This window comes from Carassius carassius, chromosome 32 (assembly GCF_963082965.1).
Source record: "Carassius carassius chromosome 32, fCarCar2.1, whole genome shotgun sequence".
Taxonomy (NCBI): Eukaryota; Metazoa; Chordata; class Actinopteri; order Cypriniformes; family Cyprinidae; genus Carassius; species Carassius carassius.
In genome coordinates, this window is record NC_081786.1 from 12,184,719 (window position 1) to 12,199,907 (window position 15,189).

Sequence of the window (15,189 nt, forward strand, 5' to 3'; positions counted from 1 at the left end):
CTAAATGTAAATCTGAGCTGTTTCAACTGAAATAAACTTTTACTGACTGATCTTAAAACATGTCAGTGCCTTTGTTTTGTCTTAAAATGCACACCAGTAATGCATTTTTCTAAGGCATATTTATAAATATTATTTATGTCCTAATTGAACTAAGGCCTAATCCTGGTTTAGGCTAAGGCCTGTCTATGAAACCGGGCCACAGTCTATCAAAAGGCACAGGTAGGCATATTTATGCATATTGGCCTACTTGGGCTCAAAATTACAGTAAATGCCAGTTCCAGTAATTATGCGGTTCATCCATGATATACAAGATTCTAAAAACAGATGCTTAAAGCAGCTTCTGTTATTTAATGCAGAAGCAATAATCAGGCCCAAAATAGTTGTGGATTGTTTGTCTAATGTGCTGCTGCAGGCCCGAGCTGCAACACAATCAATATCGCACTTCTGTGTCTAGCAGCCACATTAACACACATATATACATTAATAATAAACACTTTAATGTCCGATGTCAACCACTATTGTCACTTTACAGAATCCTTAATAGATAACTGTTATCCGCCCTGATTAAAATTCTTCAGCACAGCAGTAATCCTAATGATGGACCGCTTATTGGGATAAGGTTTATGTGTTCCTCTAAACCTGTCACTAAACTTGAGTTATAAAGATCTAAAAAATCATTAAATATATGCATTTGTCTTACCTCGATCTTTAATAATCCGATATAACGACCAGCCGATCGGGACACTTCGCATGATGCTCTGTCATGTGTTTTGATGCCGCTGCAGTGAATCTGTCACCAAGCAGATAACATAACTCTCTTAAATTCCCAATTAGCCAAATGCCGTTGTAAAATGCACCGACTGAAAAGCCCCCTCTCTCTCTATTTGAATTTACATTTGTTTCAGTGTAGTATGGCTAAGCAGCTATATCAACTTTATCTGCAGGGTGACTTTTATTTTATTTTATTATATATTTATATATTTATAAAAAAAGCATAAACCAGACTTTTCCGTCTTTAAAATTTTAAGAGCATAAAATCTATTTTTATTTATATAAACACATTTGTTTAAAGCGGTATATTTGAACTTCATGTGCCTGTTGACTTTTATTTTGTATTTAAATACTGGTAAAGACCAAATTTTATTGGACTGTGAGGTAATAAATGCAGAATTCGAACCAATCAGAGGACGATATTACCACATGCACTTCCGACTCATGAACTCATTCAGCCGGGGGCGCGCTGACTGTGCTGCTAACAGCTAATCAGCTAGCGGAGCAGGAAGAAAGAGAGCTGGACGATTCACAACACACAGTAAACCGGAGTAATCTGCCCTAGTGCAAAAAACTGATATAATCTGACCACAAACGGTATGTTTTATAGTTCTCCTAAATGCATAATTAAAAGCTGCCCATTATAAGATCGTTTGTTAGCTATTATGTTGAATTGAAGAATGAGGGTCACAGAACGACTTTGGTCTATTTACGTTACCTTGTTAAGGGTTTTATCGTATTTATGTTCCCAGTTTGCACTGTTGATTTTTTTTCTAGCATATATACAATAATCGTCTGTTCATGTAATTGCCCATTTTCTTGTTTATTCTTATATTTATGTATATAATTGTATCAGTCTACTTTATCTGATTATTTACTTCTTGGTTTATAGTGTTGATTACGTGTATAAACAAATTATAAAATAGAGTGATTGCGTTTCATTAAAAATGTAGTTACACTGTGCTTAACATTTTATTTACTTTATTCACACATTGTACCATAAAGGTTAGTGTGCAACAGCTGCAAAAACATCATTAACTGTAGTCTTTTTTCTACTGTAGGCCTACATGATTTCTTGACCAGCATTCACGGTGGTTTTGCCCATTAAAGAGAGAATATTTTATATTTTTCTTTCTTTTTCGTATTTCAAGGCAAAGGAACTCCTATCCCAGATGAACATGTTCTGTGTCCTATAATAAAAATAATAATTGAAACACTACTATACAATCCAAGGCGTCTGTGCTGTCTCTCTTCACTCTCAGCAAAATGGAAACGGAAGCTGTAAGTAGATAAACATCTAAAAAGCCTTTTTAATCATGTTTTGTCGATGTTTATGTATATTTTAGAATATTTATTTTCCTTTGCTTGCTCTTCAGGAGGTAATCCCTATTTGGCAAAATAAACCACATGGATCAACTCGTAGTGTGGTGAGACGAATCGGCTCCACACTGCCTCTTAAACCCTGTACCAGGGCTTGTTTCCAGGTATGGAAATAAAAAAAATATTCTTATAAATGCACATGATGCACAGCACTCAAGACAGTGGCTGTCTGTGGTCTTTCTTGACCATGTACATTAAAAATGCTACTTTTTTTTTTTTAATGAAACATAATGCTAAGTTTTAAACCACTCTCTATAGCAAAGACAAAAATGAAATTGGTCAAGAATTGCTTGTTTGTGCTCTCCAGGAACTCCCAGGGCTTCCGCCAATGCGTTCTATGGACGGTCCTTTGGTGCCTACACTGGCAGATATTGCCTGGATCGCAGATGACGAGCAGGAGACATATGCTAGAGTCAGGTAAGCAGTCTGTTGTCCTGGTGCTTCTGAATTTATATTTGAGAGTTTTTTTTTTTTTTAAATGGTCTTATGTAAGATATAGAGCAGAATTGAAAAGTGTTGGATCCTCAGATGGGAATTAATCTTAAACCAGTGCTGACGTGCTATTTGTCAGGAGTGACACGCGTCCCCTGAGGCATGAGTGGAGGCCAACGCCGCTGCTGGTTATGCACAGGAACTCGTCTGTGCCAAACTTCAGACGTGAAGGCAGGCGAGTCGAGGGTCTGAGGAAACCAGGTGTAACCACTTTTAACCGGACAACAGCTTTACAAGATGAGCTGAGTCGACTCCGAGCCCAGATCGCCAAGATTGTCGCTACAGAATCAGGTTGACTAAAGCTCAATTATTATCTATCATTTAAAAAATTAGGACTTGTCTGTGGCAATAGAAATGTAGACAATTTGATGTATTTGCTTGTAAATGTTTTGTCTTGTAGTCCCATTTGAAAAGTTTGAACCATTTCAGATTCGAACCCCATAACGCCTGACCTGCTGTCCCCTGACGACACTAGTGTGGGTTTCTCCATGGCTCCTTTTGAGGCCGCTGCTTACCAGCCTGCCCCCACAGCCTCCTTTGTCATCAGTGATGTCACAGAGGAAGAAGAGGAAGAGGACGAGGAGGAGGAAGTGTCAGAGCTAGTGCCTGATCCTATGCCACCAGTTTCCATGACTGCATCTGCAACTTTTGATCTCGATCGCCCTACTATGGACTTCCGAGAGTCAGAGGAGGATACTGTGTCCCTTTCAAAATCAACAAGCTTCGCTGATGTCATGGACATCCTGAAAGATATGAACCGCATGAAGATGAGCAAGGACAGGTGAGTGCAGTTTTCTGTGCTGTTGTTTAGAATTTTTTTTGTTGTTGTTGTAAAGTTAATTCATTCTTTGAGTGTTACATTTATGTTATTATAAATGAATAGTGATGATATATTATCTATTAGTTTGTTATTCTTTATTATCTTTATTTATTAATATAGTAAATGATGTTATTGTGTTGTGTGATTACAAAACAAGATATATTGATATACTATAAATATAATTTCTATGGATTTTTTTAACATAATATGGAACATACATTTTTTAAACATGTATATAATTTCTATATGTATTGTTATGGCATTAATAATATATTAATATCTATTATTGTTATTAATAGAATAAATAATGGTGTTAATAATGATAATGGTGTATTAATGCCTATTATTTTTTATTAATGATTGATTGATATTAATATAGTAACTAATGTTGTTATTCCATCTATTACATTTGATATAATAATACTAATAATAATTTTAATGTATAGACAGTTTATTAATATGAATGATGTTATTGCGTTTTTGTGTATTTTCTTTAGATATAACCGTGGGTGCACCTCACTGAGGGAGGAAGATTCTGCCTCTCTTATATCTGAAGCATTGCGTAAGAAATTCATTCTGAAGGATGATGACATCAGTGTGAGGAAATAATCAATCATCCAAACCCTCACAGCACTCTCCATGTAAGGCTAAACTGCATGGAATGCTTTTCTCTTTGGTTTAAAGTTGGAGATTGAGATACAAATCCAAGAGAATAAAACATGGCTTTGAATTTTTATGTACTTGAATCTTATCTTTTTTTCCTACTGGGTCAATAGTCCCGTGCCTGTGGACCGTTGCCGTGAAAACCCCATAAATCCTCTCAATAAACCCAATGGACAACTTTTGTGTTCCTCAGCGCTCCCACAATGCTGTGCTGTTGTGACACGTCTGGAAGGAAAAGAAGCAGTTCTCGTCAGCTCATACACACACACAACACACACACATTACACATTTGTTGGCTACTCAGTGCAAGTTGGAGAATTTGTGTGTGTGTGTGTGTGTGTGTGTGTGTGTGTGTGTGTGTGCACATAAGGGTCCATAAGCATAGCCTTGATCAGTGATCACTGAGCCTTTGTTGCTCCATCATAGACTTTGTGAAATCCAAGCACTACTTCCTGTTTTACCCTTAATCTTTTTTTGTCAATTTCAATAGGACAGTAATATCTTTTAGACCCTTTAACAAATGTGCAATTTCAAACCATGAAACCACAGAAGAGTCCTGGAGGTGCCCAGTTCCAGTGTATCTACTTGTAGATGTATAGTTGGAGCTGTAGCAGTGTTTCTCTTGCCTTACACGTTCCCTCATACAAACCCTGTAATACTTGAAACCATTTTGATGCGTGATCTGATGTTACAATACTGACATGCGTTTGCCTCTATTTAGAGACTAAACAAAAAGAGGTTCTTCTATTTAAAGGGTTTTTGTGTGTGTCCATGTGCACTGAAGACTTTGGATTGTGTTCACCTGTAATTAGTGCTCTGTTATGTTCCCTTTTACCCTACAGACCTTTGAAGTGTATATTGTACCAGAATACTGATGTGGTTTAGCAAATAGTGCAACATAAGTTTGAATTCATAATGTGTGTGGTTTACGTTCAGGAAGTACATGGGAAATAAAATATTGTTGGTTTTTGCTTGTGTCAGGCAGGTTGTAAATGTTTCTGTAAAATCTGAATAGCATGTGTGATGGGTGTGACTGTAAGCCAGTTTTGAGGATGCCTCCTGTTTTATATGACGATGAAGGATGCTTTTTTTCCTTTTGCAAAGTGTAACAAGAAGCTATTTTAATGCATACGTTGCTTTGTGCCACAGTTGCTCTCTAGTGGGAATCAAGCCCAAAATGTGTTTTTTATTTGTTTCACATTCTTGTTTAGACATGCCTGCAGCCTGGTTCCGTCAGTCTGACACGTTGCATTAGAAGAGAAGTTTGCTGTTTTTTGTTTACTTTTTTTTTTTTCCAAACTCCACAATACTCCAGTGCAGTGAAATGCTTTTATAATTACCTTCATAACATCAATAAAAGCTATGACTACCTAAAATTATTTTTTCTAGTTTACAGTACAAATTGCTTTATTTCAGAGTTACATTAATAAACAAGTTTGTTACAGTCAATGCTAATGGGTGAATAGAGCTGTAATATCAACTGTAATATATCACGCACTTAACATACTACCGTATGTTCTTGTACCTGTCAGTAACAGGTAAAATGTGTGTGTGCTGCTCTTCCATTCTGACTGCTGTGTTTCATTTATAGTTTCAACCATAGAAAACACTGCAAGTTTGCTTTGATTCAGGTCAGTCTTGCAGTCCCATGGTTTTTTTTTTTAGAAAACAGAAACTTGTGTGTTTTCTTATTGTCAAATCAGAGAATTCTATTGACTCCTGTTTATGCACAAGAGGAAATAAATGGTTTAAAAGCATTTACTTTGTCCATTGACGATCATCAGCCACACGGGGGCGACATTCTCTACAGTCTAACAGGAAAACATTTATACAACCTTACAATACTTGTACTAAGCAAATGTGCATTAAATGGATTAAAAATGTCAGTGTAAAGACGTATAATCTAACGAAAGATTTCAAATAGATTGTGTTCTTAGGTGCTTTCTATTAATTTAAGATTAAATTAAATTTAGTTTTACATTTTTAATTAAATTAATTTAATCACATTTTACACAATATAATTAAGCTGGGGAGCGTTTCCCAAAACCAAGTTAGCAACTTTTTTGGTTGCAATACAACTTCCCATTGCCAACCAACTAAGTTGCTAACAGGTTAGCAACTATGCTTTTGGGAAACGCACCCCAGAACAGCTGTTTTCAACGTTGAGTACAAAATCAGTATTTCTTTCCGATTTCTTTTAGGACTTTTAAGGATCATGTGACACTGAAAACAGGAGTACAAAATTACTGGAGTATTTTAAAAATTACATTAAAATATATTGAAATAGAATACATATTTAAAATAGTTTATACTGTATTTTTGATCAAACAAATGCATACTTGAGCATAAGAGACTACTTTCAAAAACATCTAAGAAGACCCATTTTATCTAATCAGATAATTTTCCGCTGTAGATGTATTAAAAAGCTCTTGCCATCAGGTAAACACTGGATGCTCTGTCTGTGACACTCTAGACCACAGCAGAAAACAACACAAGACAACTCTGTGTCATCATGTCTCTGGGCCAAACCTGCTACCAAAAACGTATTTTTCATTTTTTAATTAAATCATTTATGCTTTTATAAAAAAATGCCTATTATTATGTGATACTGACACTGATAAATATGCCAGCTAGGAGTTCTGTCAGGTAAAATGATGAGATCGCTCCACCTCTACTACTGAATCTCCTGCGCTCATCAGTGCACGTGGGGCCTCGCATTACTCTCCAGGGACAACCATGACTTCGAGGATGCTAGTTAACCTCCTTTTTTAATTTTTTCTCAAAGACCTGATTTGATTCAGGCCAGTTTCAGTGTTCAGTCTATTTTCTGTGGCAGTCCTTGGCCTAGTTTATTACACCTCACCTCTGGAAAGCAGATTCTGTCTATTTTAGATCAGAGAGGATTTTTAGACGTCTGTGGAGATTTTGTTAAATGGAGTCCAGTGACACAGTGGCGTTGTTTGAGACTATAAATATTGACCTTTGTGTGACATTGACACACTAATTTAGCCTGTTGCTCAGAAGTTTCACAGATCATTTCCCGGCTGCTAAATCTACATGGTGAAACTTTTACATTGTAACATACTTGTCAAATTCGATTAATTTCAGGTATTTTTATGTTGCTAAGAGGGAATTTGTCAGAACAGCTCTCTCAAAAGATTCTAAGTAAGAAAATGAATTACTGTACAATATAATAAATCTCTACAGATTTGATAAGAACAACAAATAAAGCATTTTTTTCCCCCCTTCAGTCACAAGTAGCAAATTTTTTTATCCGTTCTAAGACCAGAGCGTGTCTTTGGTGTCAGATGAGTAGTTTGTGGTCTCATGTTGCCAGTGGAGTCGTTTTCACCCATAATGAGCTGGTGATTCAACAATGCAGGGACCTTTATTGAAACATTGATGAAGCACAGAGTCTGTATGGTTTAAAATGGAGCTCAAAGAATACAAACCAATAAAACCATTTCCTTAGTAACAGAACGGGGTCTGAATGCTGGCTTTATGCTTTTAAATGTGCCAGTAGTGGCACAGAGGCCTATGTAAGTAGTGTAATGGGCCCAGAAGAAAATACTCCAATTTCCTAAGCGCCTTCTCTATGAAAAATGTAAAAGTCTTCAATAATACATTATGTATTTTTGAACAGTTCAGGAAGGCTCTTTTATGGCTGTACATTGCAAGACCTCATGAGCGGAAGAGTTTCTTCACAGAGAAATACAAATGTGTGTTTGTTCATATGTGTGAATTGATGCCCTGATTGAGACCTTGATCAGATTCTCTCCTTTTTTTTTTTTTTTTTTTTTTACCCAGTTTTCTTTTTCAAAGGCTTGCATCATACACAGGTAAATTTTCCATGGTCTGTGAAATTACAAAAAGATTTATGTTGAAGATTCAATGGGTTTAAAAAAAAAGTGTATATACAGATGGGTCCAAAGTCTGAGACCACGTTAAAAATCTTTGATTTAAAATCCAGTTTAAACCTGCAAATGAACAGAAAGTTTAATGATTATTTGCAAATATCTAAGATTCTTTACTATTTCTAGGTCTATAATCAAATCAATATATTTACTTTCACCGTAAACTCCTTTGTAAAAACAGATGCACTTCCTCCACTGATGAATGTTTTTTGGATCATCTCAAATCATGCTGAAGAACATTATTAACAATTTTTACACAAACTTTGGGAGTTTGAGTACAAATGTAATTAAATCAAGTGAAACAAACCAGAAGACATTCTGAAATTAATTTTAATGTTCTTTGTAATATTTATTTAAATACATTTTATTCTATTTTTCATTTTTTATTAATATTATTTTACTTTACACACAAACTTTTATGTTGATATTATACATAAAAATAAATAAACTATTAAAAATGCATACAGAAGAAATATTATTAGTGATCTTATTTTTGTGCACCAGTTTTTAATTTTTTTACCCTGAATCAATATGTGTGTTTCCATACACTGTAAGATTACAGTAACCTACACAAACAATTGTCTTTGCTTACATTCACACCAAACACACTTGTCAGTGCTGCTTCCTTATAGCTGCACAAGGTTTAATCCTTGCATGCTTGAATCCAACATGTTTTATCTCCCTGACTGTGAATGGCCTTGTAGACACTGGTGCGTCAACAACACAATCAGTGCAAACATGTTCTTTGTGCACTGGAGGAGAATTGTTGCCAAGCACAAGTGTCATGTATTTGTTTCTCATGATGCATCACTAGACATAAGGATAGAGAGGTTAGTCTGCTGCTCTAAATAGAACGATAAACACTCTTTGTCTTTCAAAGCATTCCAAGTGTTGTTCAGCTGATATGTGTTTGATGCGGAGGTGTGTTACATTGGGAGATATCAACAGTCTCATATGGGTTTGTCTTGTGCACTAGATAGAAACGATAAACACTTTGGCTTTCAAAGCATTCCAAGTGTGTGTTAGCAGATATGTGTTTGATGTGGAGGTGTATGTTATATTAAGAGACGTCAACAGTCCCAGACAGTGTTTAGAAAACATACTATATGTTCTAGTTTCACATGTCTGTGATTTATTGGACAGTGTTTTGATCTTGATACTGTTTTTTTTTCTTGCCTTATAAACACATACGTCTAAATTTGACTCTCACACCTTTTGTAGTCAGTTGCATGATTAAACCTCCTTTCATCCTTGAATTCAGCCATCTGCCTCCACCCATGCATCTGAAGAGGAAGGAGAGACAGACGGAGAGGGTGAAAACAAACACGGTGATTTTCTTGGCATGTTATTATGAATTACTGGCTTCGAGATTTTTATTGTTCGTGATCAAGTTTCGAAAACGACAAACAGCTCTAGAAGATCAAAGCTTGCCATGAAGCTTCAAGCTGATCTGATCTTTGGATGGCATCATCAAATGCCTTCTGAAAGTGTCACATTTATCTTCCCTCTTTCAGTGTATCGGAGTGAGAGATATTGGCATCATTTCACAATGGGTGTTTTTGCTTTTCTAGAGCAAAGGAGGGAATGGGAGAGGTTAGATTTGGGATTGGAACATAATGCAGGTTTACAGTCAAACTTCTACAGAAGCATGTTCTTGAGATAAAAAGTTGTCCCAACATAAAAATAGTTTTCTCATTATTACAAGCCAATTTTCTCAACCAATTTATGATTTGATGAAATAAATACTTGTTAACTCAAACAGAAACTTAATGATATTTGTGCATTTTCAATTTTCAGTGTTATTTTTAGTTAGCCTACAGTTACCGCTGCTGTCGGATAATGGGTCGGACATGTCAAGGAAACAACTTTGTTATGTTGAGATCACAAGAATATTGAGTCATGATAATGAAAAACAACTGAAGTCGTGATCACAAGAAAACAAGAAAAGTAATAATAACCCATAGCCTTTAAGGTCTTCCGTAAGATTGAAACAACTGCAATAAAATGTTTAGTCAGTTCATTTGTTTAAGCAGTTAATTTAAAATGACACTTCATCATCCGATATATATTTTCCAACCTGCTATAAAATCACAGACTGTGCCGTGAGTCAGTCTTTCCATTAGAGCTGACAGCTGTGCTTTGTTAAAAAAAAAATCAGACGGAAATGCAAAAAAAAAAAAAAAAAAAAAAAAAAAAAATATTCAAGCAGTAGTCATAATCATTATGTAATTGTGCCCAGAGTCACCCACTCACTTCCACCATATACTGTACACACATGCATATGCAGTATTCAATGCTACATTTATGTACCAGTGATGAAACAAATGCAAAACATTTGAAATATTTACATGTCTAAGTGCATTCTAGAAAACTCTCTGTACATGGCATCCTCTTGTGAAATATTATGTGTACTGTAAACCAGGCTTTAAAATGCAAACTGACTTAACGAATCAGAAGTTTCACAAGCATGTTAAGTAATACAAAACCTAAAACTCTGCTGAGCTGCAACATAACACTCTGTTGCAGTGCTTTTGCTCTGAAGCCAGACGGTCCAGATCAACAGTTCAAACTTAATTAACACTGTTATGGTATTGGTTTAGCCTGCAGCAGGGCTGCATAAAGTTTTCCAATAACTGCTACGGCAACCGTAACAGATGCACTTCATTCGAATAAATGATGCATTTTGAGAAGTGACGTAATGTACATAGTATAATTATTGTAATGGTGTAACTGAGAATCTTTCCATTAGACCGGTTGAAACAGAATCGGAAAACATCTATGAGAAAGGGTGGATAAATCAATAGGAAAATCAGATGGAAATGTGTTTCTGAGAACAACAGATCTTAGCTGTTTGATAAGGATAAGGATTTCTTGATTTTATGTGTATGTATTTTTTTATTTTTTGCATTGCATTATAGATTAGAATTAAATTATTTTAATATGTTAATAACAATTGGAAATTTGCTGGATTATGGATTATGTCTACCAGAATCAAAGATTCCAGTTCTAATCAATAAACAGAAACCGTTACTGATAAACCTTGTCCATCCTTTTTGCTTTTTATTCAGCTGTAAGACCCTGAAAGCTGCACAATATTTCACAGGAAGCAAAAAGCAACCAGGAATTGGAGTCTAATTCTGAATGCATAATTTTTACAGTCATGCTGTGCCATTAATGAGCCAACTGTGGGTCTTGCTCTTATCTGCGCTAATAAAACAAATAGATCTTACAGTAAGTCTTTAGGGGCCTGTTGGATTCTGACGCATTAGCTCATGCCTTTTAGAAGCATTTTAGATAAAAAAATGCACAAAATAAATTTATCATCAAGCCACAATAAAAAAGAATCCCCGCTCCTTTGGGATTCTATCTGAGTGTAACTTGCTTCTAAAGGCTAGAGTGCACAGTGGGATAAAAGCAACACGTACTGCACAGGTGGTTCCAAGCTGTTGCAAATGTGCATGGATGCAAGTTTGTGAAAAAGCCTCTGCCAAGAACATATGTGTGACAGAAAGGATGTCCCTCTGGTAGACACACAGTGTGCTGTTTTTAGCTCCAGTCTCATTAGCGGTGGCCTGAACAAGCAGAGCGGTCTTAGGGGTTCATTGTGCGTCAGAGTAGCGCTCATACTCCCCAGACAGGAGGAAACATTCTTTACTCCCTGACTCAGTCCACCGAACAGGAAATGATGTGCTTCATTAAGGTGCTTTGATGATACAAATAAAAAAATAGTTGAGAAACAAACATATGCGAACTATCCAAGTTCAGCAGATCATACGTTTATTTTTACAATTAAAATTGCACAACTAAGGTAACAGCTTGAAGGCTTGAGGTAGCCTAAATTATAAACAATATAAGAAATGTAATTAAAATAGATTCTGCCCATTTTTCCAGCTACCTTGATTCCAGAAGTATTTTTCTCGTTCATTTTTCGCACAGTGATTTTAAAAAGTCTTCATTTTAAGGGTTATCAGTGATGAATCAAATCAACCAGCATTATAGCCTACATTTTGATTTGAAGCAAAAAAAAAAAAGCTTTAATGAGAGAAAGACCTACAATCCTAAATGAAGCATTGTGAATGACATATATTAATAAATGTAAAGATATTGATAATATATAAGTAGTGTAAAGGAGATGGATGGGATTTTTTACTTATTTTAGCTCCTATATGTAAGTGACAGACGCAGAGATACATAGGACATCACAAGCCCACACGTTATCTGCAAGCAATCTGAAAATATGTTAACCTGCCCTAAAAAGAAAAGAATACCCCCAGCATATTGAGATTTAGAGATGGCCGTTGAAAGCGAAGAACTTTACCTGAAGAATCATTACAGTGTTAGTCATGACTCCCAGCCCCCGTTCCCCCCGTTCTCTTGCTCTGTTTCCTGCTGGGATGCAGGCTTTAATCCCTCATTAGGGGGCGGTTTAATTGGTACTAATGCTTTGGAGAACTTCTCAGGAAATCCATTTAGCACATTCCCGAGTATTCCTGCTGTTCCGACTCTCTAGTGGTACTAGAGGACCCTGTTCACTGTGTGGGCGTCTTGTTTTGGTTTCTTATTGAGCCAAGCTTAACATCTAAACTGTTTAATTTCATGCTCTTTGTGAAACACATGTGTGAAGTCATTATTTTGTTAATCTCTGAAAACAGTAATCTATGCAAAATAATTTTTGACAATTAGAGAAGGGAATCAGTGTATGTTCCATCAAATCAACAAACCTTTTGACTATTTGTTGTGGGTCAATGAGTCCACAGGACTAGCGCCCTCTGGTGGAGCCAGAAATATCTGCTGTGCTGTGTCTTTCTCAGATTTGAGGATCTCATCTATGCACAGGCCAGACCTTCACCTGCTTTAGAGGATATGGTGTGTTGGGGTTGTTGTATTGTGTGTTCAGCTTCTTTAAATGTGTGTCCGGGTTGTTTAGTTGTGTGTTTAGGTTTTTAATGTTCATTGAATTGCATTGTTCATTGAGGCCGTTGGATTGTGTGATTGTGTTGCAGGTGTTTGTGGATGTTGCTGATGTTTTTGCAGTATCGCTCTTTTTCTAACTGTACCTTTAGATTATATGCTTTCTTTAATTTTTATTCTACTGCATCAAAGAATTTGCATTTTATGTTTTCTCTTGGAATGTGGATATTTGTGTGGCATTTAATATTTACATTAAAATGTTCTTTTCTGCTCCCTGCTTTGATGTACTTTGTTTCATCCGGAAGTGTTTAGAGCAGAAGCATGGCGACCTGTTTCATCTCTCAGCCCTGGTGAAAACGATTAGAGTAAAATGCCATTACTGGCAGAGGTGTGTGTGTGTGTTTTCCCTTGAAGGCATTTTAACAAATGTTTGTGACTCCATGATTCATGTGGAGCTTCGAACAGAACAGATGGAAAACCCGGAAAGCAGTTTCATCACACTCTTGCACCGAGAGTTTAAGATTTCCCTCAGTTTTTGTTTCAATGGTAGATGGAAAGAGTGACGGTTCAATGTGGCTGTGCACTGAACTGGCATGAAATCCAAGCAAATGACCATCATTTCGTATGTCACATTAAACTGATTTGAGGATGAGAAAGTACGATATTCAAGAGCGTGATCAGATCATTAGGCTAACATAACATGAAGATACTCTACTGATCAGACTACTGAGATACTGTACCGATCATCTCTTGTTTTATGATGCTGCTGTCACACCTCATGTGGGATGCCATTAAATATTCAGTGTCCTAGTGGATTTCTTTCTGTCTGTCTCTCTGTCTCTCTTTCTTTCTCTTTTTATGTTGAGTCATCTGACAAACAAGCAGCGAGTGCAATTACCTCAGTCCATTATTCAGATGCTAAACTTAGCAGGGATCAGAGGTAAAAAGATGACAAGAAAAAGATATTGTTGAATCCATATATAACGTGAGCCATAGTTATATTTAGGGACGGATCAACACTATTTTAAGGGAACGGCTCAGAAGGAAGTGCATAGATCAAAAAACAGTTATTTATGCTTGGATATGTGATTGATTCGAAGCCATTTTATTTTCAAAGCAATGCCAAATCTGCCTCCGATTACTTTCTTGGTATAGACTCAGCACTGGGGAAAATGTCTGAGCAGTGATTGCATATGTCATATTGTAACCAACAGATGAAGCGCTTATTTTAGACCGAGGAGGAATTTGCTGAAAGAGACCGAAGCGTGTTCACAGCTTATGTAATTCATTAGTCTGAAAAGTACATCATGATTCCCTGAGTAATGTTTGATTGAGAAATGATTGAAGAAGTGCTAGATTTCCTCCTTCATCTAAAATGGGCTTATTATTCTGGAATTGATCTGACCTTGCTTTGATAGGCTTAACCTAAGAAGGACTCTCACCTAATTAACTCCCATAAAAGTCCTAAAATACAAATATTCACCATGTTTTACAACCCGAATTCCGGAAAAGTTGGGACGTTTTTTAAATTTTAATAAAATGAAAACTAAAAGACTTTCAAATCACATGAGCCAATATTTTATTCACAATAGAACATAGATAACATAGCAAATGTTTAAACTGAGAAAGTTTACAATTTTATGCACAAAATGAGCTCATTTCAATTTTGATTTCTGCTACAGGTCTCAAAATAGTTGGGACGGGGCATGTTTACCATGGTGTAGCATCTCCTTTTCTTTTCAAAACAGTTTGAAGACGTCTGGGCATTGAGGCTATGAGTTGCTGGAGTTTTGCTGTTGGAATTTGGTCCCATTCTTGCCTTATATAGATTTCCAGCTGCTGAAGAGTTCGTGGTCGTCTTTGACGTATTTTTCGTTTAATGATGCGCCAAATGTTCTCTATAGGTGAAAGATCTGGACTGCAGGCAGGCCAGGTTAGCACCCGGACTCTTCTACGATGAAGCCATGCTGTTGTTATAGCTGCAGTATGTGGTTTTGCATTGTCCTGCTGAAATAAACAAGGCCTTCCCTGAAATAGATGTTGTTTGGAGGGAAGCTTATGTTGCTCTAAAACCTTTATATACCTTTCAGCATTCACAGAGCCTTCCAAAACATGCAAGCTGCCCATACCGTATGCACTTATGCACCCCCATACCATCAGAGATGCTGGCTTTTGAACTGAACGCTGATAACATGCTGGAAGGTCTCCCTCCTCTTTAGCCCGGAGGACACGGCGTCC

General features: G+C 36.5%; 2 protein-coding genes across 2 annotated transcripts in view; one reads left to right on the forward strand and one right to left on the reverse strand.

Annotated features, from left to right (window-relative positions):
- Positions 1-799, reverse strand: part of si:ch211-15d5.11 (nuclear receptor coactivator 7) — a 14,924-nt gene extending 14,125 nt beyond the window's left edge. Inside the window, exon 1 of the mRNA XM_059520304.1 lies at positions 701-799. The gene's annotated coding sequence lies outside the window, so the exon portion shown is untranslated. The remainder of the gene's footprint in view (positions 1-700) is intronic.
- Positions 800-1,203: 404 nt separating this feature from the next.
- Positions 1,204-4,199, forward strand: mtfr1l (mitochondrial fission regulator 1-like). The gene is made up of 7 exons (XM_059520306.1): positions 1,204-1,368; positions 1,923-2,052; positions 2,148-2,255; positions 2,459-2,568; positions 2,723-2,934; positions 3,073-3,424; positions 3,961-4,199. The coding sequence occupies exons 2-7, from the start codon at positions 2,038-2,040 to the stop codon at positions 4,070-4,072; spliced, it is 909 nt and encodes a 302-aa protein (XP_059376289.1). The 5' UTR covers positions 1,204-1,368; positions 1,923-2,037; the 3' UTR covers positions 4,073-4,199.
- Positions 4,200-15,189: the final 10,990 nt, after the last annotated feature.